The sequence below is a fragment of the Sturnira hondurensis genome, unplaced genomic scaffold (genome assembly GCF_014824575.4).
Source record: "Sturnira hondurensis isolate 20B ecotype Veracruz unplaced genomic scaffold, ASM1482457v3 Scaffold0021143, whole genome shotgun sequence".
NCBI classification, from domain to species: domain Eukaryota; kingdom Metazoa; phylum Chordata; class Mammalia; order Chiroptera; family Phyllostomidae; genus Sturnira; species Sturnira hondurensis.
Window position 1 is genome coordinate 19,321,692 of NW_028093774.1, and position 26,837 is coordinate 19,348,528.

Below are 26,837 nucleotides of genomic sequence, written 5' to 3' on the forward strand. Positions count from 1 at the left end.
CGTAAGAGCCAGTGCTTCTGTCTGTCCAGGAGCCAGGACAGACAGGAACCAGCACAAGCCCCAGGGTGGGACCCAGGCACGCATCCTTCCCGCTCACCCTGCTCTCTTCCCTGTACTCTCTTCTTTCTAAGGGTTGGTGAGCAGGTCCTCAGGTGAGTTTCCCATTTAGTCTAAGATGGGAGTAAGTCGATTCGTTTAAATACATCAGGCCCTTGATGTGTCATCGCCCTTAACGGGAGGTTTACAGGCAGTGGCAGGAGACTCTATTAATTAATTTTACCTTAAACACTAGAAGGTTAGGCCCAAATAATTCAGCATGCACCTTTATGCAAAATAGGCAAATTAGCGTCTGAGGCAGACAAGTGAGCTTCTATGTTTACTTTATTTTTTAATAGAAAAGAATTTGGCTTGGGACAGGGAGAAATGGTGATGCAAAAGGAGGCGTTTACCACTGTCAGTAACAGTGACAATGGTCATGCGGTCCCTGTCACAGGCGGGGCCTGGGCTAAGTGTGCCACCTCCTCCCTGCACTCCGGCGAGGGGGCTCCATTCTGAGTCCTCTCCCATTTCACAAGAGAGGACACTGAAGCTCAGAGAAATGAATGTCTTGTAATACGAGGAAGGGCAGCCGGGATCAGAACCCAGGGCTGCCCGAATCCAGGGTCTGTGTCCCCAGGAGCCATTCTGCTCTGCCCGATGGCCTCCGGGTTGGAGCTGGGAAGTCAGGAAGGAACAGGGGATGGGTGGCAGGGGAGACGGTGCCTCCTGGGTCTACTCTGTCCTCTCGGAGGTGTGGCAGGGGTCGGGTGGCAGAAGAGGGAAGCAGTGACGGGGGGAGACCACCAGGAGCCAGTCCTGAGCCATTGCTTGAATACCGCATCTGCGAACTCTGAAGTGAGTGTGTAATGAGGGGCGGGGCACAGGGGAGCTGTGCCTGATTTGGCCCTGGGTTAGTGGAGCAATCCAGGCTGAGGTGTCTTAAGCAGTGGCCTGACCCCACATCTGTGCTGAACCAGCACAGGACAGATTCGGAAACTACTGAGTGTGTAATCCCGAGAGGCTGAGCTCCTTAGTAAGGGCTCTGCAGCCCAGATCCTTGGGATCCCAGCCCTGTGCTGACATGCCTTGGGGCCACTAGGAGTTCCCCAAATGTGGGAATTCTAGGCACTCCACCAGCTAAGCCACACGGGCACCACCTCTGACCATGTGGGCTCTCTCTATAAGCCTGTCAGTGGGAAGGCTCCTCCCTGTAAGCTGTGCACACATCCTACATAAAGGCTTTCTCCTCACCGAGGGTCTCAGCATTGAAGTCTAGAACACCTTTGCTATGTAACCACGTATGCTGTGCTCATTGTTCAGAGATCATGACAGACATACACATACACCAAAAAATGATCTACAGACAAGAAGATGAAGTACTCCATGCCACATAGCTAGTAAGAATCCAAGTCCATGGTCAATTATTGCCAGAGGATTACAGGATATCTCCACCACACTGCAAGCCAAGTTTGTTAGAACCTTACAGGAATAAACGGCACAAATTTCAGAAAGGTCTCTAATATGTATGCTATATAAAACATGTGGGAATCAGTGTCTACAAAAATAAAATAAAAAAATTGGATCCCGCCATTTATCCAGAACAAGAGAAGCTAAAAGAGAGTTGGATGCCACATGCAACGAAGAAAAGTCCTATCACCCGAAACATGTTCACTACACACACTTTGCATACCAGAAACAATCATAAAATCACAGAATCCACATAAGGAGACAGGCCTCCCCTAAAGATCAGGCACATGGCAAGAGTGGGCACGAAACCAATGTCAGGATGTGCCTACTGCTCACGGCGCAGCCCACCAGACATGGGTGGACCTGCCCAGGGTCACATGGCTAGCAAGTTGCAAGTTGAATCCTAATCTGATTTCCAAGCCCTGTTCTTGACTGTTCTACTTCACCTGCCTCTAACAAGGAGCTAGAGGGCTGTTCCACCTTCTGTGCTGCTTTCCACTGTATTTCCAATAAGGTCGACATGAAAAACTCTACTTCTTGGTCTTCAAGGATTCAAAGAACATGCTGTTCAAATATCACCTATTGCAGATGCAGTCATGACCCCTTAGAATGACAACCAGTTCTGAAGGCCCTAGCAGTTGAAGAACATTACCAGACCTTCCAAACACCTGCTCACCTCCAACCCCACAAGGAAAGAAAAGAAAACCAGGGGGGAGACGGGCTTGCCGAGATTTTACAGGGTCCCTGAGCCCCAGGCTCCCCTGTGTCAGAACCACAGCCGGCTGCGGGGACAGCGGCTGGGAGTCCCTGGCTATGCTTTCTCCCTGGGCCTGTGTGACTCACCTGGGATGTGCTTGGCCCAGCCGATGATGACCACGAGCTCTCTGTCCGCCAGGTCACAGAGAGTGGCCAGGGACTTGATGTCACCCTCAGGCATGCCGGCGGGAGGCATGGCGTGCAGCTTGTCTGGCTCAGCCACCAGCAGGTAGGAGACGATCTTGGTCACTGCAAAGACCAAAGTGGGAAAGTAAATGCCTGGAAAGAGGGAGGGGCCAGGGCAGAGCCTGGGGTGGGTCAGGAAGCAAAGTCAGGTTCAGGGGAACCCAGGAAGGTCAAACCTAACTGTCATCTCCCCTCCCTGGTAAATTCTCCCAAGAGGAACCTGCTTTGAGTAGGTGGCTAGAGGGGCGTCTTCCAGGTGCTGGGGCCCAGGCCCTCTCAGGACTATGCTTCATTTGGAACCACATACTGGGGTGTTCCATATGGAAAGATATCATGCTGAAGCACCCAACTGCAGTGCCAGGCACTGATGCCACTTCCCCAGGATCCACACTGTCCCGTAACCCAGCACTGGGAAGATGGTGTTTCCCCAAGGGGTGCCAGCCATTCCAGTACAGGTGCTGGCCACGGGGGCATGGACTGCCCTGGCACTCACATGGCTTTTTAGCAGGTGGAGAGATCTGTAAGCTCAGGTATGGGCTGTTCTCCGAGTCCAGCCGTCGCTTGTATTTCTGGCGGCCTCCACGCACTCGGTCAAGGCGCACACCTGTTGGAGAGGAAAGGGAGGAGGTCTCAGGAGCTGTTCAGCACGACCAGGGATATTAGCACTGACTTTGGGATTTCAGCACCTGCTGAGTCCTGCCCGGCCACAGCCAGATGGCCTTTTACAGCTGCTCTGTGGCCAGCCTCAGGCCAGGTGGCTGGACATTCCCAAAACAAGTGTCTACAATAATGGCCCATCTCAGTTGCCCCGGGCCTGGTCCTGCCTCTCTGGATTCAGCGTCCTCCTGAAATCCGTCCCAAGCAACCTTCAGCTCCTGAGTCTTTCTGTCTCTAAAAAGGAAGGGGCAACAGAAGCACACCTCCTCCTCGGGTTGGGGAAAGGAGACGGGTGATTTCAGATCTGCTGTGAATCCCCCAGGGAGGGCTGAGGCCGCTGGCCGAGAGAGGAAAGGACACCTGCCACTGGCACGAGCCTCACAAGACTCACAACAAGGATTTCCAAACCTTCCAGTGAAGAAGCCCCTGGGTAGGCGCTCGTTAAAAACGTCAATTTCTGGATCCTACCCTCCGTGATTCTAGGATGGAGATCGAGAGTCGGTCAGCTACACAAGGTCCCCACTGGATGGGGATGCGGGGGGCTCTGGCCACATCTGGAAAACCAATGCCTGGAGGTATCTCAGCAGCAGGTGCAAAAGCAGTGTGGCCACCCCACACCAACACCCATTTCCAGGAGTGAGGCCCAGTCCTTGAGATCTGTATCGTTACTGGGTCCCCACCACCTTCAAGCAACCGGCCCCGCCGCCAGCTCCTGCTGTGTACACGGGTGTTGTAGCATCTGACACCCCCCGCCAGCAAGCAGAGTGGACAGGACCTGGACTGGGCTCCTCATCCAAGGGCACGCAAGCTCCTGCTGGCCACTGACCTGTGTGGCCTGACCAGAAGAGATGGCTGCAACCCAGCAAATCAGAGGAAACTAACACAGAAAACAGGATGGCTCTCCTTCCCCTGCCATGAAATGGGCCTTGATGAAAACACAGGAAAGGTCAGGAGCCAGCGTCCTGACAGGAAGCCAGCTCAGTGGCCTCCTCGGCCTCTGCCCTGACCGGCTAACTTCAACCTCTGGTCCTTTCCCCACAGGCCACATTTCACGTTTCCCAGTCAGTGGATGATCTCAGGGCTTCCCCAGCACCTCCTTCTGCTGGGACTAGTTTGTTCCCGGCTCCTGGCAGGCAGGCCTGGCAAGGCCTATCAGCCCCGGCCTGCCTTGAAGAGAGGGAAGGGGAAGGCAGGAATAGTGTAACGGGAGGAGGATTTAGAGCCAGGGGTGATTTTCTGGCTGCTTCTCAGTTAGGATGGATGTACAGCTCTTCAATTCAAGTCCAGGATAGAAAGTTTCCTGGGGCCAGAGAACAGCTGGAAGTGAAACTGCTGTTTAGGGAAAGGGCAGGATGGCCCTTCAAATGCTAATGGCCCTAAAGAAACTTCCAGGGGGAGGTGCCGATCCAAGTGCTTCCAGGCAAGGGCTCCGCCCACAGCCTCCACCCAGAGGGCAAGGAGGAAGCTCTGAGCACAGCAAGCCCAGCAGACTGCCCAGGGGACTTGCCTTCTGGGGAGCCAGTCGCTGCTCTGCATTTTCATCTGCAGCCTCCTTTCCTACCCTGCTTCCTAATTAAAGGGGACTCTCCTGTTGTGGGTCATCCTGCTGGAGGGCCTAGTACACCCTGTACTATGGATATCAAAGGGTCCAGGTCCTCCTTCTCTCCACCCTCTGGAGATGGAAGCATGGACTGGTGACACAGGCAGAGCCAAGTGGCTTTGAATCAGGACCAAATGGCACCAAGACAGAGGGAGGGTGAAGATGGGTGAGGGCAGCAGTGGTGGCCTCAGGAGCAGGGGAGTGGGCAGCCCTGGGTCAGACTCTCCTGGTTCCTCCTGTATGTCCTGCACCTGGGCAGTCCGGGCCTCCCCTAGTCCTCCTCTGGCTTCTGAGGGTGGTCCCGGGGCCTCCTGATAGGCTTCCAATGAACTCCCCTCTTGCTTCAAGAGTCAGAGTGGGTTGCAAGTGACCACCTCTGTAGTGGATTCTCCAGGAGCAGACCCTGAGACAAGAACTCGAGGCAGGCAGTTGATTTGGGGGGGACCATCTCAGGAAGACAGGCTGTGATGGGTGTGCTCCTGAACAGGCTACTGCTGTGGGAAACCTGAGGACCCTAGGACACAGTGCAGAACAGGCCTCAGCTACCCTGATGCGGATGAGGGCCTTGGGGCATCTGACCACCTCTCCCGCAGTCCCTGGCACTTTCTAGGTCCCGACTGAGCTGGTTTGGCGGCCAGAGAAAGCCGGGGCCAAGCTGTAGTCACAAGGTGGCAGGCAGACAGGTCAGCAGGCCACAGGGATCTGAGTAGATGTGGGTGGGGCACCCAGGCTGCCTTCCTTCTCCAAGCGTGGTCCAGGGCCAGCAGCATCAGCATCACCCAGGAGCTTGTTAGAAATGCAAAAATCTCAGGCCTGGCCCCCAAGGAATCAGAGTCAGCACTTTAACAAGGTGATGCACAGGCGCTCGAGAGTTGGAGAAGTGCTGCCCTCCAGCATCCTAGCAGATGTCAATCAACTCCCATCACTCCCTGGGACTTTGGAGGGGACAGCTGACTCTTATCTGGCACAAAACTTAACACATGAGCTGGTACAACTTTGGCTCACATTTGCCCCTTACCCCTCCCAGCCCTTCAGAAAGGTCACAAGGAGCAAGTACACAAAGGCAGGTAGCATAAGCCCTCTCTTGAGGGTTTCTGGGGAGAAGTTCTGTTTGGCAGAGTTTTCCTGCCCCCATCCTGTGACACAGCCACAAAGCAGCTCCCATGGCCCCCACGCCCAAGGGAAGCCAACCCTCCACCAAGCTCTGCTTCCCCTTGGAGAGCTGGTGAGACCAAGAGTGAAAATGCCAAGCTTCACTCACAAAGGATGTGAGGAGCCCATTTCTGGAGCGCCTACTATGTGCTAGGGTCTGCCGGTGGAGTCCAGGGGGAGGCCCTTCCCCACTTCACCAACTTTCTCTCCCAGAGGGGCCGACTCGTGAGCTCTCCCCTCCCATCCAGCCTGCCTGGCCCAGGCAGCTGTCAACAAGAGTGGAAACTTCTCAACAAAAAGCAAAAAGAGGCACTTAACCCTTAGCCAGACAAGGCAATGGGCAGTTGCCACATCTTGTTGCCACCTCCATCTGGAATGTTCTCTGTCCTGATACAAGACCTTGCCCTTAGTGGGTGTTCAAGAAAGTCTTGATGAATTTGGCAATAGGTGTGTCTACTTCCAGCCCCCACACCAGCCATGTTCCTCTTCCAGGGCTCGGATAACAAACTGGGCCACCCCTACCAACTAAGCGCCCCTTACGCTCAGCCACTCCATCCTACTCCGGGGTCTGCCACGGCACCCGATATGCAGTGGATGCTCAAGAAATTGTACCTATTCCTATCACCATCATTTGTTCTTCCCCAGCACTGCGTACATCTCTCTGGAAAACCACATGGATAGTGATAATGTGAACAGCCTAATTTACAAAGGACTTTCTCTATGTATTGCCCTATTTAACCCACAGCATGTCAAGCAGGTGCTATAATACCTCTTTATCTCTATTTTCCCTATTTTTCCAGAGAGATTTAGTAATTTGCCCAATGAAAGAGCTGGCATCCACGCTCTTTACCGTCTGGGGTCTGACCTCCCAGGGCACACAGCAAGCATAAACTCGGCTCTAAATGTCCTCCCTGAGATCGTTATGGCTCAGTGGTCAATGGCTCCAGTCAATAAATGGATCAATTACCAGAATATTTTGTTTAAAAAAACAAACTGCGGGCTTCGATTATGTGCAAACTGACACCTGGTGTGAGATGTGCTTGCCCCCCTTGCTTCCTGTCTGCTTCTCCCTCCGTAGGAGCTGGAACCGCCCTTGGTGGGGCGGGGGATCCGGTGATTCAGGGCCCAGGCCCGTCTCCGCCCCCGAGGGTTTTGCAGCCTTGGTTTCACCATCAGGTACAGGGGAGGGGGCAAGGGTAACCCCAACCCTGCTCACTGTACATGCCTTTCGTGACAATCAGATGCCATGCTAGTGGGAAAACGCTCCGCAAATTGCAAAGTGGCTCCGGCTTCGGCTCTGGCTCCGACGGGCCAGGTGAGGCTCCCATCCCTCTGCGCTTCGGCACTCACCTGGGGCTTCACACGCCACCCCCACTTGCGTCTGTATTCGTATCTGATCTTCGGTTCATGGGTTCTTAGAGGACAGAGCCCAGGCCAGCTCCATTTGCTGAGCTCCCCCTCCCCCAGCCACACACTGTCCCACCGGCAGGATCACCTCAGGCTGAGGGGTCCTGTAGCAGAAACATGTGCTTCCCAACCCAGGGACCCCCCATTCTCCTGAACTGAGATTGGGGCAGATGGGCCCTAAGGGAAGTGACCGTATCCCTCCTGCCCACACTATTCCCAAAGGCGACTTGGGGCCTGAATGTCTGAAGGCCCAGTTCAAGTATTATCTTTGAGAAGTCATTCCAGACTCGGCTGGCAGAGCTTCCTGGGCTCCTTTCGCTCAGCCACCGATACAGTAACTACAGTCGAAATAACAGCTCTTCACAATACCCCGCATCGCATCTCCCTGACTGACGGTGGGGACCTCCTGGGCAAGGGCTTTCACTCGTGTTGTAGTCCAAGCAAGTGTCTGAGTAGAATGATGCGCCAGCTGAAATGAAGCCCCGTGGACTTAGGAAACAGAGGAATCTCAGGGTCTGGCCTTTTCTCTGGTTTCCATTTGTCCCTCCAGCCTCCAGAAACCCGCTCCCTCAAGGCGGCCCATTCCTCACGACATTTCCCCCTCACATCAAGCTAAATTCGGTCTCCAAATCACTTCCTACCCCTCACCCCATCTGTGAAGACTACATCCTTCCACAACACAACCCTTTATGGACTTGAACTTTTCTTGGGCACCCTCCTTGCATGGCCAAGCACCCTTATTTTCTGTATTTGTAGAGTGCTTTCATGCCAATCCCTTCCCTGCCTTGTAAGCATTTGTCTTTACTGATGTGATCTGCTCGGAGCTGAGAAGGGCCAGCCCCTCAAGGGCAGAGACGGTGGACAGAGGTCTGAATCCCTCTGACTCAGACATTGCTCAACTGTGTTCATCCTTATTATCAGTCTATGTGTTTTTATAATATTTTCTCAAGTCTACTGCTCATAATCTTAGTGAATAAGTCCCTTCCCAGCTGGTTCTCATCCCGAGAGCAGGATGTCGGATCGTGAATCTTTTAGAAGCCGATCGCCAAATTCTAACAATTGGGCCTGGCAGACATTAGCTGTCTCTCCAGTTCTCATTCCATCCTCCTTCCTCCGCACTAACAGAACCAGGATTTTGGTGGCGGAGACAAGGTATCCTAGCAAGTCCCAACAATCCTGCTCCCCAGTTTCCCTCATAACCAGACCTGATCATATGACCTGGTTCTTGCCAACAGGATGCAAGGGGAAGTCCACCGTGGGGGTTTCTGGGGATGGTTTTGCTTTTCTGGTAAAAGAGACAAATATGGTGAGGTGGCTGTTTTTGCCTTTCTCCTACCCTGACCTGGAAGGTAAAGCTGAGAGCTGTGGCAACCACCTTGCAACCATGAGGCAGCCTTGTGAGGGCAGCAAAGAACACCTGAGGAGCAAGCCTGAGCCTCCGATGCTGTGTCTGAGGAGCCAGGGCAATGCCAGCAACTGCCCATCTCCAGACTTCTTCTGAGGGGGAATCAATCTCATTTATCAGTGCTTAAGCCACCGGCATCCAGCCCTCCAACTCTAGGCAGAGAGACATTTTCACCGATGCGATGGGCAATTACTTTGAAGTTAGGATGCTCGTGTCTTACAAATACCAAAGTGAAAGGAAAGGGGGACTTGAACTTGTCATTTGTATTCTTATACGAGCAAAATATCAGAAAAGAAGGCTCACAGAGCATGTCGAAGTACTAATTAATTTACAATTACTGCCAGGGATTATTGGATTGTATCATCACCTCATTGATACCTTCTGTTTAAACAAACATTGATACTACCCATCTGTGAAGTGCACCAGACCTCCAAGTGCTGTAATAAACATATCCTTTGTTGTAGCCACTGTTCGGCATGGCTTAATCCCTGGCACGTGCAGGCCAAAACTGAAGCATTCATATGTGTTCCACGAACACAACAAAGAATGACAATCACTGGATCCATGCCCCGGTGCAGACCGGTCCTTTACTTGAGCCCAAGACCAGATAAGGAGTTGTCCCCCTTCTTGGCAACAGGACAGCCCCCCTAAGTCTGTAGACACAAGTATAAGCACACGCTCACATCTACTGCCCAGTGGCTACCAGGTGCTGGCCTCTGCTCTGAGCACTGCATGGGCATCATTTCACTTAGGGACAGCAACAGCCCGGTGAGGGAGCTTCTATGATTATCCCACTTTACATATGGAGAAAGTGGGGCTAAGAGAGGCTGAGGCACACACCAGGGCTGCACAGGCAGGAGCGGAGTCTGACTCCAGAGCCCAGGCTCTCAACCACACTGGCAGTCTGCACCTCTCAACACGCCAGGAGTCTTCATGTTGAAGACAAGCAGCAGAGGGACCCTGAGTCAGGACCACAACACACACCTCCCGGGGCACCATTCACTAGAATTCAGTCTGAGTAAGGCCCCCAGAGATGCCCCTGACGGCACATAGAAGCCAGCATGGCCTCAGCGAAGAGCAGCCTCCTCCCTGCTGGTGGCCGACCCTGCCCAGAGGCCATTTGCCAACCACACGTGTATAATCTGCAGAGGATCCTGCTGTGGCATGCACGCAGGCAGAGCCAGTGACATCTCCCTGTGAGCAGCTTTCTGTGCTGGTGGATGGGCTGTGCTTCCTTTGCTCCGCCAGTTCCACACTCTACTCTTATCTGCCCTGTTCTGTCACCTGGGGTCCCTTGTCCTCCAGCTGCCAACTAGGAGTGCTTCCTCGAGGCACCACAGAGGATGAGGGAGGAGAGAACTTGGGGTATTTATTCCCAACTCCCACCATTCCCCTCCCTTCCCGTTGGGCCACAGTGTGGCCGAGACTTTGACCTCTAAATGCAGCCACAGTTCTCACACCTGTTCCTGCCCAGCCCTGACCAAGAGAGCAGGGAGGTGGGATGAGCTTGGTCACCCTCGCAAAGAATAGGGGGAAAGACAAGGCGAGCAAAGGGAGTATCACGGCCATGCTGAGATGCTCCATCATCATACCTGGGTGCAAACGCCCAGCGGCCTGACTGTGGCTTCCTATGCTAACCTGGTGACTGCGCTTATTTTGGGAGCAACAACCGTGTGGAGGCCCACAGGTGTCCTCACCTCTGAGGCAGAAGAACAAAGCACTAGGCCCCGGGGTCTACCCCTTACTACGTCTTCACTTCTCTGTGCCTCAATTTCTGCACCTGTAAAATGGGGATAATAATAGTACTTACCCTGTAGGATTGTTGTGAGGATTAAATGAGCTAATACACGTAAAACACTTAATATAGTATGACGCATCCATACCATTTCCTAAATGCTAAGGAAATGTTAGTGCATGTTATTAACATTAAAAATACCTCACCCTTGAAACTGTTCTATAGACTGATTGATAATCAAGTCAATAGTTTGCTGTGATATTGCCCTAGAGTTTTACAAGATGCTACCATTGGGAGAAACTGGGGAAAGGGCACACGAAATCTCTCTGTATGTGTTCATACAACTTCATGTGAATCTACAATAAAAAGGTTAGTTAAAATTTTTTAACCACTAAGCTGTTATACAGGCTCAGTGGTTCCTCAAAAAGCTAAACCAAATTATCCCATGACCTAGCAATTCCCCATCTAGGTGTCTACCCCAAAGAACTGAAACCAGGAGCTCAAACAGATACTTCACTGCAGCAGATTCACACTGTCCAAAAGGTGAGGCAGCCCACCTATCTATCGACAAACAAATGGATAAACAAGATGTGATACTTTACGCCCGGTGGAATATTACTCACTCATTTAAAGGAATCTAGTTCTAATACATGGATGGACTTCGGAAACATACTAAATAAAATAAGCCAGACACAAAATAAGGGACGTACGATTTCACTTAGAAGAAATATCTAGAATGGGCAGAAAGTGGACTGCCGGCTGCCAGGGTTTGGAGGAAAAGGAGAATGGGGAGCGACTGTTTAACAAGCAGAGTTTCTGCTTGGGACGATGAAAACGTTTGGGAAGCAGAGGGTGGCGAGAGCCGCAAAACATTATGGATGTGCTTAATGTCACTGAATTGTATGCTTAAAATGGGTTATAAAATGGGAATTGTGTCCTATATATTTTGCCACAATTAAAAAACATTAAAATATATTATACCTAAAGCCACTGATTTGTACACTTCAAATGGGTGAATTTTGCCTCAATAAAGCTGTTAAAACATTTTTAAAAATATTCTATCTTGTTCGGGTTGGGGTAATTAAACAATATAAGCATGTGAAACAGACCAAAGTGCTTGGTACACAGTAAGCACTTAATAGTAATTTCTTTCCTTACACCTGCCTACACAGAAGGTGATGGGGTCTGGCTTGAACGGGCGGGCTTTTTTCCGGGGAAGAGAGAGAGTGTAACTGCCCGGTTACAACCGCCACAGGTCAGACACGGTCAACAAAACCCTCAGGAAACTGAGGGTCGCAGAGGGTGTGCCCGGGAGGGCGGCGCAAAGCTCCCCCGCAGGCACTCTCCTCAACTGCCCACAGGGCAGAGGGGCCGCCTCCGCCCAACCCGAGGGCTGGGCTCTGCCCCTGATGCAGTCGCAAGGCCTCCAAACCTCCCACCTGTCTCCCCACTGGGCCGAGACCCCCTGTCATCTGGCTGAGAGGACCCGAGAAAGTTGCAGGCCCCCTGTGGGGCGGAAACTCCTTGGGTGGAGGGGCGGGGCTCCCCACACTTCCCCGCACCCCACGCCCCATCTGCTGACCCCTCCAACCCGCTGCGGGAACCTCAGAGCAACCAGAGCGGGCGGCTGCCACGTCCTGGGTCAGATGTCCACTTGCTGACTTGCTACGCTCGGGCTTCTGACTTTTTTCTTAATGGAAGTACATGAATTCCGATTCTCCCCCACCCCCACCTTCTTGGTTTCCCTTCCTAAGCTGGAGGAGAGCCCAGTCTTTTGGAAGTAAAAATAGCCGAGTGTGCAGGGGCTGCGATGGCAACAGGGGGCAGTTTAAATTTCTTTCATTTTACCCAGGCGCTAAAAATAACCTGCGGGAGCTCTGAAGTGCTCGGCCGGGCTGCTGGCCTGGAGCCTGGCCTGGCGCTGCCCCTGTCACGGCTCTCCTCCCCCGAGAGGCTCGGATGAGACCTCTGAGCCCTGAGCCGGTGTCCTCATCCTGCCGCCTATGCAGAGCAGCAGTCTACGACGAAGGGCAGGGTCTCTGACATTGCATAGTTTTCACGGTCAAGGCCCTTCCCTTCCCCTTCCCTAGAGATCCCACTCCCCTCCCCCCAAAGTCAACGTTCTTGGCATTTTAATGAAGCAGGTTCCCCCCCGAAGGCAGTGCTTCCCAGTTTACAAAGTGATTCCGTATCTCCTTTTATCTGCACAGCAGTGACCGGAGAGGTAGACTACCTGATTACTATTTTCCCATGTGGAAATCAAGGTCAGGTGATCGCTCAAGGTCACACAGCCCGGAAATGTCAGGGGGCGGGATCTGAACCTTGACTTCCCAGGCCCATCTCCCTTGCCCTGAACTTCAGAACACGGTCCTGTCGGATCATAGAACACTCTGGAAAGCCTTGGAGCTAAACAGGCATGGAGGACTTCCCCTGGGTCAGTGCTCTGGGGTGACGTCCAGGAATGGCTAGGTTTTCAAAGCCCCTCTAATGGTTCTGATTACCCGCCGGGTCTGGGGAGCACAGCGCCAAACCTTTTTCCTTTTTTAAAATATTTGATCTGACCCGTGTTCTTCCCAGGGGTCTTGGCAGTTGGGTCTAGACAGTTGACTCTTCGCCTCTTTCTTCTACCAAACAATACCTGACCTGTCTCCGGGGAGAGGAGAAAACCACCTGAGTATGGTGTGGGTACCCTGGGCTCCTGAGGGCCCAGAGGCCGTGGGTCACGTGGGCATGCTGACGGGCACCCCTGCTGATGGGCATGCTGATGGGACTACCCTCAGCCACCTGTCCTGTGGGGACTTCTGGGTGACAGGTGAGCTCACCTGGCGACCTCAGAAAGGATGGTTATTTGGTGCTGCCTCTTACCCCGGTGCCCTGTCATCGTGGTGAACGGGGCCTCACACCCGACTCCATGAAAGCTGAGAGGTGGAGAAACACACATGCCACCTACTGTTCCGGGCTCGTGCTGGCTGCTCTGGGCTGGGTGAAATGCCACTGAGGGACGAGCCCCTGGCCCCCTGCCTATTAGAGAAGTGTCCATCTCATGCTGCTCTCTCCTGGGGGACCCTTCTCACCCAGGGCACCATGTCCCCAAGGACATTTTGGCAAGCCTGTGCTATGGCTGCATTCCCAGTGCCAAGAAGTCCCCAAAACTGCACACCCTCCAGGCAAAAATTATTTCAGCCCAGCCTCTCCTTTGTTTCCCTTCCTCTTTTTCCCCTTTTGAGGAAGGACCGCATGCTTTGCTACTGGCCAAGGCAACGACATTGAGTTGAAATAGGCTTCTTAGAAGGAGCTCTTGCACAACCCAGGAGACTAGATTCCACCCAGCTTTGTTATGTACTAACTGTGTGGCCCTGGGCAAATCACTTAAACTCAGATGCACCAGATCAGACTGGGCGGCACTGCCACTGCCCTCAGTTTTCCAGTCTGTGGCAGACATTGCTAATCAATCACAGCACTCTCGCCTACTGATCCCAGACACTGCCTAAGAAGCTTTTCAATCATGCACTCTAGGCAGCCACTCCCCACCCTAGAGCTGACAGTCCAACTCATGGTACTTTGACATCCTGGAGTCTGGAACATTCCTCAGGTCCTTTCTACCTCTAAAAGTCTGATCCTGCAACCACAGGTCTCAATCCAGGTTCAGGAAACTCTTAGGTAGGCTCAGGGGTTTTGTGAAGCTCCTAAATTGTCAGCAAAATTTTATGTCAGTACTTGCGTATGTTTTATGATAGAGTTTCACTGGATTTTCGATAGACTGTGAGTTCCTAAATCAAGAACAATTGTGTAAGAAAGAGGCTGTCAGAGTGATCAAGTACACAGACAAGCAAAAGAATAAAAAAGATCATTTCAGACTGGGAGAAATTCAGAGGAAGTATACAACGAGATACAATACAAAGTGATGAAGTGGGACAAAAGGCCTTTCTGAGATGACATGTGAGTTGAGTCTGGAGGGTGAGGAGTCAGCCACGGGGAGAGCATTCCATGCAGAGGAAACAGCCTGGAGGGCCTAAGGTCTGTCATTCTTGAGAATCAAAAGGGAGCTGGTGAGGCTGCAACAGGGTGAGTAGGGGTGAGGGGCAGGAAAGGAACAGTGCAAAATGATACTGAAGAGGTGGGGAGGGGCTAGAGCATGCAGGGTCTTGAAGACCAGGGTAAAGTAGTTTTTATTCTAGGTGCACTGGAATGTCCCTGGATGATGCAAAGCTAAGCAACAGAATCATATTAGTGTTTTCAAAGACCGCCCTGCTGCTGTGGGAGTTAGACTGATAGGACCAACAGTCAAATCGGAAGTCCAGTTTGGAAACTGTTGCTTCCCAGGACCAGGTTCATGGCCATAGAGATGAAGGTAAGTAGGCAGATCTGAAATAGATTTTAGGCATCGACTCAGGAGGAGTCCAGGATGGCTTCCAGGTTTTTCTTGAGCAGTGGTCATTAAGGTGTGCCATTCCAGAAATGGGGAAGCCTGAGAGTGGTGGAGGGAGGGGTAGGAAAAACCTAGAAGTCTTCTCTAGACGTGTTGAATCTGTGATGCCTTGTCAGGGACCCAAGTGGAGATGCAATTAAGATGCATCTCCCGAGTAGAGATGCAAAAAGTCCAAGCCATAAAGAAAAAGATGGATAAATTCAATTCATTAAAATCCCTAACTTCTTTTATCAAAGGGCTCCAGAAAGAGAAGGAAGTGACAAATGAGATTTTTACAAGACCAACCACTGGAAAATGACTAACAAAATGACCAGAATATATCAAAATTTCTATAACAATGATTTAAAAAAAAAAAAACCAACCCTGGAAAAGTAGGGAAACACTAAGAAAAGCACCTCACAGGAAAGGAATCCCAAGTGGCTAATAAATATGTAAAATGCGCTTTTCTCATAGCTGAGAATACATATCAAAGCAGTAGGAAGACACCATTTACACACACAAGCAAGAATTTAAAAGTGGTGAGGATGTGGAGCAAGCAGAACATTTGAACACAGGTGGTAAATCAATGCAACCAAATCAAAATTAGTTTAACATCGTCCCTTAAAGCAGAAGATATACGTCTCCGGCACCTTTACAGCCAGGCCTGCAACCCTCGGATATGTGTCACAGAAAACGTGCACAGGATATGTGTCAGGAAACGTGCACAGAACTATCGGTAATTAGCAAAACTCCAGAAGCCCTAACGTCCATCAGCAGTAGAAAGGCTAAATAAACTCCACGAAACTCATACAACGATACTATACAGGAGGGGTTTGCTGACTACAGACCGTGAGCCAAAGCCAGCCCTCTGCCTGTTTTAAAAGAACACATCCCTGTCCATCTTTTTACATGTTGTTTGTGTCTTCTTTCACATCATCAGAGCTAAGTAGTTAAGACAGAGACTCGTTGGCCTGCAGAGCCTAAAACATTTGCTATCTGGTTAACTTCATAATCCAGAAATGAAAATAAATGAATAATAGCACCATGCAATAAGAATCGCTTATCTCAGAAATATTGGCTAAAATATCAAGATGCAGAAGAACATGTATAGTATATTTCACTTAAAACTAAAAAGTAATCATTAGAGATACCAACATGTGATAACACTATAAAGAAAGTCAAGGGAAAATAATACAAAGTCAGGATAATAGTTACCTTTGAGGGTAATGAAAATGAGGAAAAACAGAGAGGAAACCTCAAAAGTAAGAATAATTTTCTTTTTCTTACTCTGGATGGAAGGTATGAGCATTCTTCATACTTTACATATATTTTTGGCAAATAACAATGCTTGTCCTCTGAAATATGTTATTCCCTCTTCCATGTCAAGAATTTTTACTGGGTACATGGTATTCTAGCTAATGACTACAATTCCCAGAATTCCTTGCAGAGCTGTATTACCATATGACCAGCTTCCACCAATGGATTATGAATGAAAGGGCCCTGCACCACTTCTGGGTCTGGCCCTTCAAATAATCTGGAATAGGCTTTCCTTCCTCTGAGTCTGGAGAGCTAAGTCCACAAATAGAAGCCACTTGCTAAGAATGGCCAATCCATCCTGCAACACCTTTGACTGTCCTGGTGTGAGAGATGACAGAGAACTAACTTCTATCCTGCTTAAGCTTCTGGGGTTTTTGTTTTGTTTAGTTTTTTTGTTGTTGTTGTTGGGAGGGAAGGGAAGGAGTCTCTCTCTCCCTCTTTTAAATAGAAGCTTAGCCTTACTCTGATATAATATGCAGTACAATAAATATTTTTCTGGATTTACTTAATGTTTGCTTTGTAAGGAATTCTTTTTTTTTAAATGGATGGGGGTGAGGAACCAGATATAGTAAGTGCTATCAACTTTTGGGGGGAAGTTTTGTTGAGAAAGGGAGCAGAGTGAGTTAGCAGTATCTGGATGGAGATAAAGAGTCAAAATGCACTTGTGCATTTTAATTCTGTTTTTATGCTGGGAGGGCAAAAGTAGGCTAGTGTGCTGATGAAAATGAGCCAGTAGTGAGGAAGAGTCTGATGATGCCAGAAGCAGAGATGACGCTATAGGAGTGAAGTCTTTGACAAAGAAGAGTAATTTGGAGCACAGGTGGGTAGACACACAGGAGCAGAGCTATCTCTAACACGAGTGAATGCAGAAAACAAGCAGGTAGGTTCACAGATTTAATAGCAGGAGAGTATGAAATTCTGCACTTGACTGCTTCTATTTTTTCAGAAAACTGTCAAACAAGGTCATCATTCAAGGAGTGGGGAGAAAGGCTATGGGAACTTCAAAAGCGCCTTCTGGATCACAGAGGAAGCCCAGGTTTATAAGATGATGAAGAGTGTCTATGTCAAATCAATGACCAGATCCCACTTTGTGGTACAGCTCTAGGAGCTTTCCCTATAAAGTGGGAGCGAGATGGAAATGGCCACTATTACTATTCCCATTTTGCAGAGGACGCCTAAACAGGCCTAAGCAACCCCCAGGAGCTGAGAAGTGGCGGTGCTGGGTTTCCCGGGGCCTGTGTGCCTACTGAACCTGCTAGCAACACTCTGGAACACCAGAAGCCCTGAATGAGCAGCAATGAGGACTCAGCACAGATAAGATCACCTCCTACACTTCTTCCCATCCACGGACACTTTCCAGGGGTCACTAGGTCACTGTGCCTGAGTGGCCCAGAGACTTCAGGCCACATGGGATGACCTTGTGAGCCATCAGACATACGAATGCATGCATGTATGTGTGTGTGTCTGTGTGAGCATGCAGGACGGAGAGTGGTACAAACATATACCAGATTTCCTGGGCTCTAGTTCAAAGCTGTTCTCTGAAGGGCAGGGGAGTTGGTTTGCTTCAGAATACTAACGCATTTTGGAGAAGATAGAGAAATTTTAAAGGTAAGCCATCTCTCATCCTCTTTCTCCATTCAAAGGGCCAGAAAAGCAGTATTTCTGGCCCCGGGTAGAGGCAGAACTCTATAAATACAAAGCCATTAAATCCCGTGCAGTGGGAACCTGATCGGAGCCTCCTTTTAATTCCCTGACATGAGCTGGCCACCAACCCAATTACCCAGAATCCCCGGAGGAGCCCTCTGCCTTCCCGATGCGCACAAAGAGAGGGAGAGCGTATTGCACGGATGTCAGCTTAGCTTTCACTGAAATCAAATATCTCTTAGAAAACACTTGGGGAAAGACAGGCAGGGGCTGAGGGGAGGAGGGAATGGAGTGGGACCAGGAGGCTGGTGGCTTGAGGGAGGCGAAGTGAGGTAAGGAGAAGTTTGCAGGGACAAGCTATCTAGGGAGAGTTGCTGAAACCCCCAAGCTGGACTATAGTCTTGGGGGCAGAAGTACTTTTGACCCCCGAGGACTTCTGAAGGGCTGTGTAATGCAGCACATGTTTTTCCAGGTTCTACTGGCTTAGGACTTATCAGCCCACACCCTAGCCAGGCTGTGAAGCCCACCTGATGGGGAGAGCTGCTTCAGTGGCTTCCTAGGGGAACCCTCATCCTGGGTTTAGACCCCAGACAGGGGGCCAACCCAAGACAGATGTCGCCTCTAAGTTTCCCACCAGCGAATCCATACAATGGGCAGGCCGCTGAAAAGTTGAGCACCAACAGGCCTGTCTTGGAATCAAATCTTTTTAAACTATTGAAACACGCCCAGAGAGCTGACATCTTGAAAGCAATTGCATGGCGGATTTCACCAAGAAGTTGTTCCTCGTGGTCCCCACCCGGACCTCGCCTGTGCCCTACAGGCGAGGAAACGGAGACCCCGGAGCATAAGAATCCACAGCAAGAATCCTCCAGAGGCAGGAGGAGGACACAGGCACAACTCCTCACCGGTACAGGTTTTGTATTCAATTCTTTATAAAGAGAATAATCACTCCCCCAAAATATAGATTTTCATATACGGGTTTGCTTAAAGCGAGACAGACGCCTGGACATCGCTCACATTCCACCCTCGTTGATTCCAGAGCCAACAGCAGCTTCCAGGCAGAGGCTGAGCCAACAGAAGCCATGCCTGACCTCTCCCCTCACAGTTGCTAGGCCCCCCAAATCATGCAGCAGTCTCTCCAATTATTCTACTTAAGAAAGGTAAATCTGTAAAAGGCCTCCAGAGCTGCCACATAGAAGAGGGGAGACGGTATTCAGATGTGTAGGGGAGATGGGGGGGAAAGTGGGCCTGGCATCCACATTCTCTTTCCCAGCTCCCCCCAAGACCCAGAACCCCACCCCCATACCCCCCTCCCAGGCCCGAGGCCCACTGCGGAATCTTAAAGAGGAGAGCAGCCCTGGGGAAGGCTGGAGTTTGCCATTCCCAGGCAGGTCAGAGCCAGAGCGAAGACAGGGGGAAGCAGGGGGTGCTGCTCCCAGGGGGTGGGGGTGGGCTGAGCTCCTGCACATGAAGGGGGGACACCCAAACAAAAGCAGGAACCAGGGCAGCTGCCAAGAGCTCCTGTCTGGCAGGAATGCAGGCTCCTCAACGAGGCTGCACCTCCTAAGGGGACCGGTCCCCACGGAGCTCCAGGCCCCAGCTTCATACTGCGGGATAAAGACTAAGTGCAGGCGCCCCGCTTTGTCCACGCTGGGAGCCTTTGTGGAACCTTCCCCCAAGGGTTTAGGACTGCCAGTACCAGGGATGGTGTGAGGAGGGGAGCGTGCTGGTGGCTACCCCTTCCTCTCCAGGTAGAGCCCGGCTCCAGGCCCCTCCAGGCTGCACCCTGGAGGGTTCCCTATCCACTCCTGCCAAGAGCCCCAGATGCCCTGAGCTGCCACCCTGATTAGAAGCCATCTTGTGCCCTGTTCTGTGTCTGGCGTACCTCCCAGACCAACCACAGAGCTATTTACAGCAGGGGTGGTCAAGGCTGGTGCTCCCCCTGCATGCTGCCCCACCTGAGGCTGTGTTTCTCGCAGGCCCGTGCCCCCCAGCACCCTCCACCCATCGTCCCGGGACACATGGCATCCAGCTCACTTCTCTTCACTGGCTGGCCAGGCGCCTCAGCTGCAGCTGCTGATCAGTTGTGCACCTGGCCACCTGCGCACCTGCCATCAGTAAACCCTTTCATCATTCCCTGCCTGGGGGCCACTGGGAAGGACCCCGCTCTCTTCCCAGCCCTGGGTAGTACCTGAAGAGACTTCAGTGTTGCAAGATGGTCCAGGGATTTCCAGCGGCGGCCCAAACTTCAGCACCTTTCCCTCTCCCTCTCCCTGCCCTCTCTTTAGCTCACAGCCCTGGGGGCAGGGGGCCTGGGTTTGGAGCCTCCTTCTTCCTGACCCACCCATGGGGGCGGGGCAGACACAGGGAAGCTGCAGGCTGTGGGTCCAGCAACCCTCAAACCAGCTGTGTGACTGAGGGTGGGAAAGTCCTCTCTCCCCAACCCTACAGAACTCAGTTTTGTTGCCCTTAAAATTCAGGGGTACGCTGAGAGCGATGCAACTTCCTTCTGCTCTAAGTGCCTCGGGTGCCATAAAGTAAGCAAAGAGGCCACTGGACAGTGGGTCCCTGGCTTCACCCTGTGTCCTCACAGCTAGCCCCCCAGAACAATGCGGCAGCTCCCAGCCGCACAGACTTAAGAGCAAGGAGCCTCTTTGAGGCTTGGATACCCTTAGGTTGGTTCCCAATAGCATACAGAGCAGGGAGCCAGCAGACCAGCACCAAAGCACACTTCTGAGGGCCTCTGTCCCTCAGTTGCCTCATCTGTGAACACCAGGATGCTCTGGAGGGGCAGGAGAAGCCTGGTGTTGGAGGCAGGGCTGCTGTTCAGACACTGGCTTGAGTCCCACCCTACGCAGGGGATTTGTGTAGAGTCAAAATGAACCAACATAGTCTATCAGCAGGTCTAATACAGCCCATTTTTAATCCAGAAAAGAGGGCTGTTTCCCCACTTGATCCCCCAATGGGGTTAAAAGGGGTTGACTCTGACATCTCAAAGAGATTAAAAGAAGTGACTCATGGGAAACACATTTAAAAGGCCGTGTGCTGCGTGGACACAGGGGTGTTTCAGGAACTGTTTCCAGAGCTTCTGTTTTACGGGTGTGGACACCGGGCTGAGCTGAGGTGAAGAGCAGGGCCTGGGATTGAAAACAGAAGGTGAGGACCTCTGATTTCCACAGCACAAGAAGGCCCACGTCACCTACTGACAAAGCACCTTAAATTTGGGTCCTCTTCCCCAGCTGGTGCTGGAGAGGAGAATGGGCGGGGTGCCCCTGGGACTCTTAAAGGCTGGGCCGGGCTTCCAGAATCCCTTTACTAGTGAGGAGCTGCATTCCAGTCCCGCCCTTCCTCTTCTCTCCCAGCCGCTCCCGCCATCCCTCCACCAGCCCACACCTCTCTTCCTGCCTCTTCCAGCTTCTGGCAGGATCCTAGGGCCCAGGATCATGAAAGCTGATCTGTACCAATTTCCACTCACTCCCCTGGAAAGCTAGGGAAGGGAAGAAACACAGTGCACACACAATACCCATTCCCCAAAAGCAGTACTCAGAAGAGACATCAGCCTCAGCTGGTTCGCAGGGAAGGTGATGACGACGAGACCTAGAACAGCGCTATCCGAATCCTGAGAGCCAAGTGATATTTTAAATTTCCTAGTAGTCACACTAAAGAAGGTAAAAAGAAGAATGTGATACATTCTGTTTAACCCCATATATCCAAAATGTTACCATCTCAACATGCAATCATTACTCAGCAGCTGTTACTACACAATTTTACGCTCCTGTTATCATCCTAGCAAGTCTTTGCAATCAGGTGTGTAGTTCACACTCAGAACCTGAGGCTCGTGTTGCCACGTGGGACAACACAACTCTAGGGGACAGAGAGAGGCAAAGGGAAGACAAAGAAAAGGAGGATGAGAAGATGCTGAGACGGGGACCCAGAAGGGGCAAGACGACCTCAAGGTGATAGCAGTGCATGCGCCGTCCGCCAGCCGGGAAGCCTGGAGGAGTTCATCACGTGTCACTCCAGACCTTAATGTCTCAGAACTTTGCGCCCCCATACTCCATGGGCTCTCCTGCCCCTCCCAATGTGCAGGGGGCTTGCCCCAGAAGGAGAACCTGCTGCTGAGTGCCATGCCAGTTTCCCAGGGCCCATGTGGGCTCCCTAATGGAGAACTTTCAACTTCTGCCTTCTTGAGACTCCGTGTCTCCTGCAGGAGTAGAGAGCTCAGCAGGAGCGAAAGCTGCAACCTGCTTACAGGGTGTGAGCGAGAGGATGGGCAGGCACTCCCGGGGGCAGGGGCTTAACTCGGTGTGCACAGGAGGACTCCTAGAGTCCAGGGCCCCCATGGAATCACATGCACATGCCCTGGCCTGGAGAAGCCCGCAGCACACGGGGACCCTCCCAAGGGTCTGAGATGCCCAGTGAGAAAGGCCTCACCTAAACTTCCTCAGTGAAGCCTCCACGGGCATCTGGGGCATCTTACCTTCCTTCAGCATCCCCACTTTGAGGCATTTCATGAAGCGGCAGGCCTGGCAGGACTTGCGCCTCCGTTTCGTGATCTCACACTCGTTGGTGGCCGGGCAGCTGTACTCGATGTTCCCTGCAACCAGACACAGACAGGGTTGCCGGTTGCTGTCCAGGGCCCCACCTGCCCGCCAAAGGGCTACGCTGTCCCCATGCTGAGGTTCCTGTAGGGCAACAGTTCTCAGGTACTTCACTCTTAAATATAAAGACCCCAGGTCCCGAGGTCTAGGTGGGTCGGGCAGCCAGAGCTTTGAAGAACGACCCCTCACTGGGCTCGGACATCAAAACTCATGGACGGGCTGTCCTCAGGCTTCATCGTATCTCAGTCCCCGATGTGGCACATGGAAACCATTTTCTATTGGATTTCCTGAGGTCACACGTGAGCCAGGTTCTACCACTGACAAAGGGCTTCACAGCAATGAAACCACTGAGTCCCTGTGACGAAGCACCTGGGTGCTGAGTACTCACAATGGTGTGGTGAGTGCTCTGTCCCCACTTTGTACTGGTGAGGAAACTGAGGCTCAAAGAGGCTGATGTGCCCAGGATGCCTTAGATCTCTCTCCCTCAAGTCCAGGTGTCCCAAACTTTTTTCCACCCCATCTCCTGCAGACAGCAGGGCTGCAGGTCAACCTCTGTGCTTGAGGATGGGAGGGGACAGGAAGGGAATGGATAACGATTCTGTGTGCTCCTCTCCTCTGTTACCTAACCCTCACCATGTCCGAGGTCACTCTGGCTTCTTAGGAGATAACTGCAACACTCGCATAAGCATGGTAAAATTTAAAAGATAAATGGAAAAGAAGAAAACTCATACATACACTGATTTATCCAAGTCTACCTGGGCTTAGAAGCACTTGGAGGCTGGCCCCTGCCCGTACCTCACCTCAGCCCTGTCTCCACCTCAACATCCCTGTTCCTCTGAGCAAGTATCAGTCAGTGCCTGGAACTCAGTGATCTAGCCTCCTTTTGCTCCCACTGCTTGGAATAAGCACCATCCTGCTCCCTCTACCTCTTCACCTGGTCTGCGTGCATCTCCAGGCCCCATGTAGGTGGGTGTGCCTTCCCCACACCATCAGCTGTGCTGCAACTGTCTCCTCCTAGGCCAGCTCTCCACAGTTCAAGTGCCTGGCACACAGCAGGTGCTCAACGCGCCCTGAGAACTAATACTAACCAGTGCTTACTGAGAGGCAGCCACAGTTCTGCTCTCCGTACATTGAAACTTTCATTTTTCCAACAACCCTGGAAGTAAATGTCTTTCTCTCCATCTTACAGATGAGCAAGGTAGGTCAAGTCCAGGATGAGGCAGAGCAAGGACTTGAACCCAAGTGGCTTGGTTGGGTGTCTGCTCTGAACCACTGCAGGGAGCTCCCAGGGCCCACCCACTGTGGCCCTGGGTAACTCTGCCACCTCGGGATGCCACACACAGGCCGCTAACTTTTCACGTTCTCCAGCCACAGCGGCGCAGCCGGTCTGTCGTGCCTTGAAGGAGGATTGGTTCCAGGTTTCTCGGGGTTGCGGTTCCAGCAGAGGGTGCGTCAGTGTCTGCTGCCATGACACCGTTGCCTCCCAGGATGAGAGGCGGAGCATTTGCAAGAACTCACGNCACTGTGGCCCTGGGTAACTCTGCCACCTCGGGATGCCACACACAGGCCGCTAACTTTTCACGTTCTCCAGCCACAGCGGCGCAGCCGGTCTGTCGTGCCTTGAAGGAGGATTGGTTCCAGGTTTCTCGGGGTTGCGGTTCCAGCAGAGGGTGCGTCAGTGTCTGCTGCCATGACACCGTTGCCTCCCAGGATGAGAGGCAGAGCGTTCGCAAGAACTCACGCCACAGTCTCGACCCTCTGTGTGCGTGTATATGTGTGTGTACATGTGTGGAGAGAAGGAGAGAGAGATACCACGTTTCTGATTTTATTTATTTATTTTTTGTTCCTTTCAATTTGTTTTATGGCCCCTGCGGCTGACTGCCAGCACAGCCAGGCTTGGTAGCCTTGTAATTTCTGTAAGAGCCTCCTCGATAAAGTGATGAGATTAGTTCATCAGAATTCCTGGGGTCCCTTGGGGGCAGGTCTAGGAGAGCTCAGGAGTGGGGAGAGGCATCTATCACACATACACACACACATACACACACCATCACCACCATCCCAAGCTCAGGAGTGGCAGGTTTGGGGGTGGGCTCTCCTCGGATGGGGACATGGTCAAAGGCCGGCATAAATTCAGGGTTCTAACCTGGAAGTGAGCCCATGACAGACACATGCAGACTTCACTTCAGCCAAGTCACCTAACCTCCCTGGGCCCCAGTTCCCCATCTGTTAAATGGGCACAGTATGCTCCCATGCCACCAAATTGTGTAGATTCGGTGACAGTGAGCACAGAAAGGGCTTAGTGCTGTGTACGCACTGGCAAACATGGAACCAAGGTTACTACGCTTATTTTTACATCTAGGCCAGGCTGCCAGGCCACAAAGAGCCAGAGACCCCTGGGGAAGTCTTTGGTGGGTGTCAGACCTGGAGCTAGCCACCCATGCGGACCCTTAAGGACATTAAGATGGGCCTTCCAGAACTCTCTCTCAGAGTGGATGCTGTGCATGCCATGGGAGGGAGACAGGAATGTCCAGAACCTGACCTGGACTTCTGTGTGACCTTGAGGCAGAAGGCAAATTTCTGCCCTCAACCCTCTTTGACCTTGTGCCCCAGGAGAAGGGCGCCCCCACCAGCTCGCTGTCCTTGAACAGCAGCAAGGAACAAAGGTCCTCTCTTGGGGCTCACGGGTGGGGGTGTGGGCTAACGACAGAGCCTGCACGGGCCGGGCTGGTAGTCACTTTGTTCCACTCCCTGCTCTATCTTGGTCCTGGAGGACAGGAACCATGCCTTTCTCCTTTGCTGGCCCTCCGTTCTCCTCCCTCCCTGCCAGATTCCCGACTCACTGGATGATCTCATTCCTGCCACTGGCTTCAGCTACCCCAGAATTGGCAAGGATGGGCAGCCAGACTCACTGCCTGAGCTTCATTCCCTTATAGCCAACTACCGCTGCTTTCTCACACTTGCTCAAACTGAACCCATCCTCACCAAGCCTGTACCTCTCACCGTGTTCCTTACCTCGCAAAGGGGCTACTGGCCGCCCCACCACCTGGGTCAGACACTGAGGCGGCATCCTGAACATGTCTAAGGTCCTTTTTATCCCACGTCCCTCATATTTCCTCCCCCCTTCCCCTTCTGCCTCAGCTGGTTTCAACTCTCTGTATCTCTCACCTCATCTCTAATGTGCTAGACTCCTCTGTCCCATCCCTGCTTCCACCCTGCCTCTGGGGGTCATCAATAACTTCTCTGTGCAAAATCCCTCTATGGACCTCCGGTTCTTCATGGCACACTGAACACATATGTCTGTGGACCTTCCCAGGAGCCCACGAAAGGGCAGTACAGGAGTGAGAACTCTCACAGAAGAATGGAGGGAGCAGAAACCAAAGTCGCTAACCAGGGGGGTCCAGAGAAGTAAGCCCTTGGTCCTGCAGACCTTCTGAAAGCCTCAAGCGTTGAAGACTCAAGACTCAGTAGAAGATGTGATGTGGGGCGGGAAACATGAATTTGCTGGAAGTCTGCCCCCAAGTCGTGCTTATCTGCCACTCCATGTGGCCACCAAGTGTCTGCCCATGACCTGTGCTAGAGAAGCCAACTCAGTCCCTGGAGAATTTATGCAAGTGAAGTCTGGACTCAGGAACCCCAGCGGAGGGCAGAAGGGGAGTTGAAGCTGAGAAGAGGATGANGAACTCTCACAGAAGAATGGAGGGAGCAGAAACCAAAATCGCTAACCAGGGGGATCCAGAGAAGAAGTAAGCCCTTGGTCCTGCAGACCTTCTGAAAGCCTCAAGCGTTGAAGACTCAAGACTCAGTAGAAGATGTGATGTGGGGCGGGAAACATGAATTTGCTGGAAGTCTGCCCCCAAGTCGTGCTTATCTGCCACTCCATGTGGCCACCAAGTGTCTGCCCATGACCTGTGCTGGAGAAGCCAACTCAGTCCCTGGAGAATTTATGCAAGTGAAGTCTGGACTCAGGAACCCCAGCGGAGGGCAGACGGGGAGTTGAAGCTGAGAAGAGGATGACTGACTATTGCAGACTGAACAGAGAGACCGCCCAGCCCACTCCTGAGCCCACCCCCAGAATCCCAGCAGCCAGGGGCACACTCCACCTCCCCCCAACCCGAAGATCGGAGTTCGTAGGATTCTCCTCTGGGAGGACAAACAGCAGCAGAGAAAAGCCCAGCTGAGAAAGATGAGCCAAGGGGCTGTTCCTTGTCTGGTTTTTACCCCTGTTGCCATTTCGGACCGTCAGGATTACCAGTACATTTATGGAAAGCCTTAACATGAAAGACCGACCAAAACAAATGGGGGAGAAGCAGGCGGGAGGGAACCCGGGCAAACCAGGAAGCAGGGTTACACCCCAGAAGCAGCAGTCAGCACCCTGTTGGCCTGAGAAGACACTGGGTTCATGAAACAAGAACAGTGAGCAAAATAAAGAAAGTACAAAATGGGGTTCATAGAAATTAAAAAGT

At 52.0% G+C, this 26,837-nt stretch overlaps 1 protein-coding gene across 3 annotated transcripts in view; it reads right to left on the minus strand.

The window, feature by feature from the left end:
- The window catches only part of ESRRB (estrogen related receptor beta), a 162,130-nt gene that overhangs the window by 13,274 nt on the left and 122,019 nt on the right, over positions 1–26,837 (minus strand). For all 3 annotated transcript variants that reach the window (XM_037031178.1, XM_037031177.1, XM_037031176.1), the window contains 3 exons: positions 22,254–22,370; positions 2,942–3,052; positions 2,350–2,511 (listed from right to left, as the gene is read on the minus strand). In XM_037031178.1, coding sequence (XP_036887073.1) covers positions 2,350–2,511; positions 2,942–3,052; positions 22,254–22,370 — 390 coding nt within the window. The remainder of the gene's footprint in view (positions 1–2,349; positions 2,512–2,941; positions 3,053–22,253; positions 22,371–26,837) is intronic.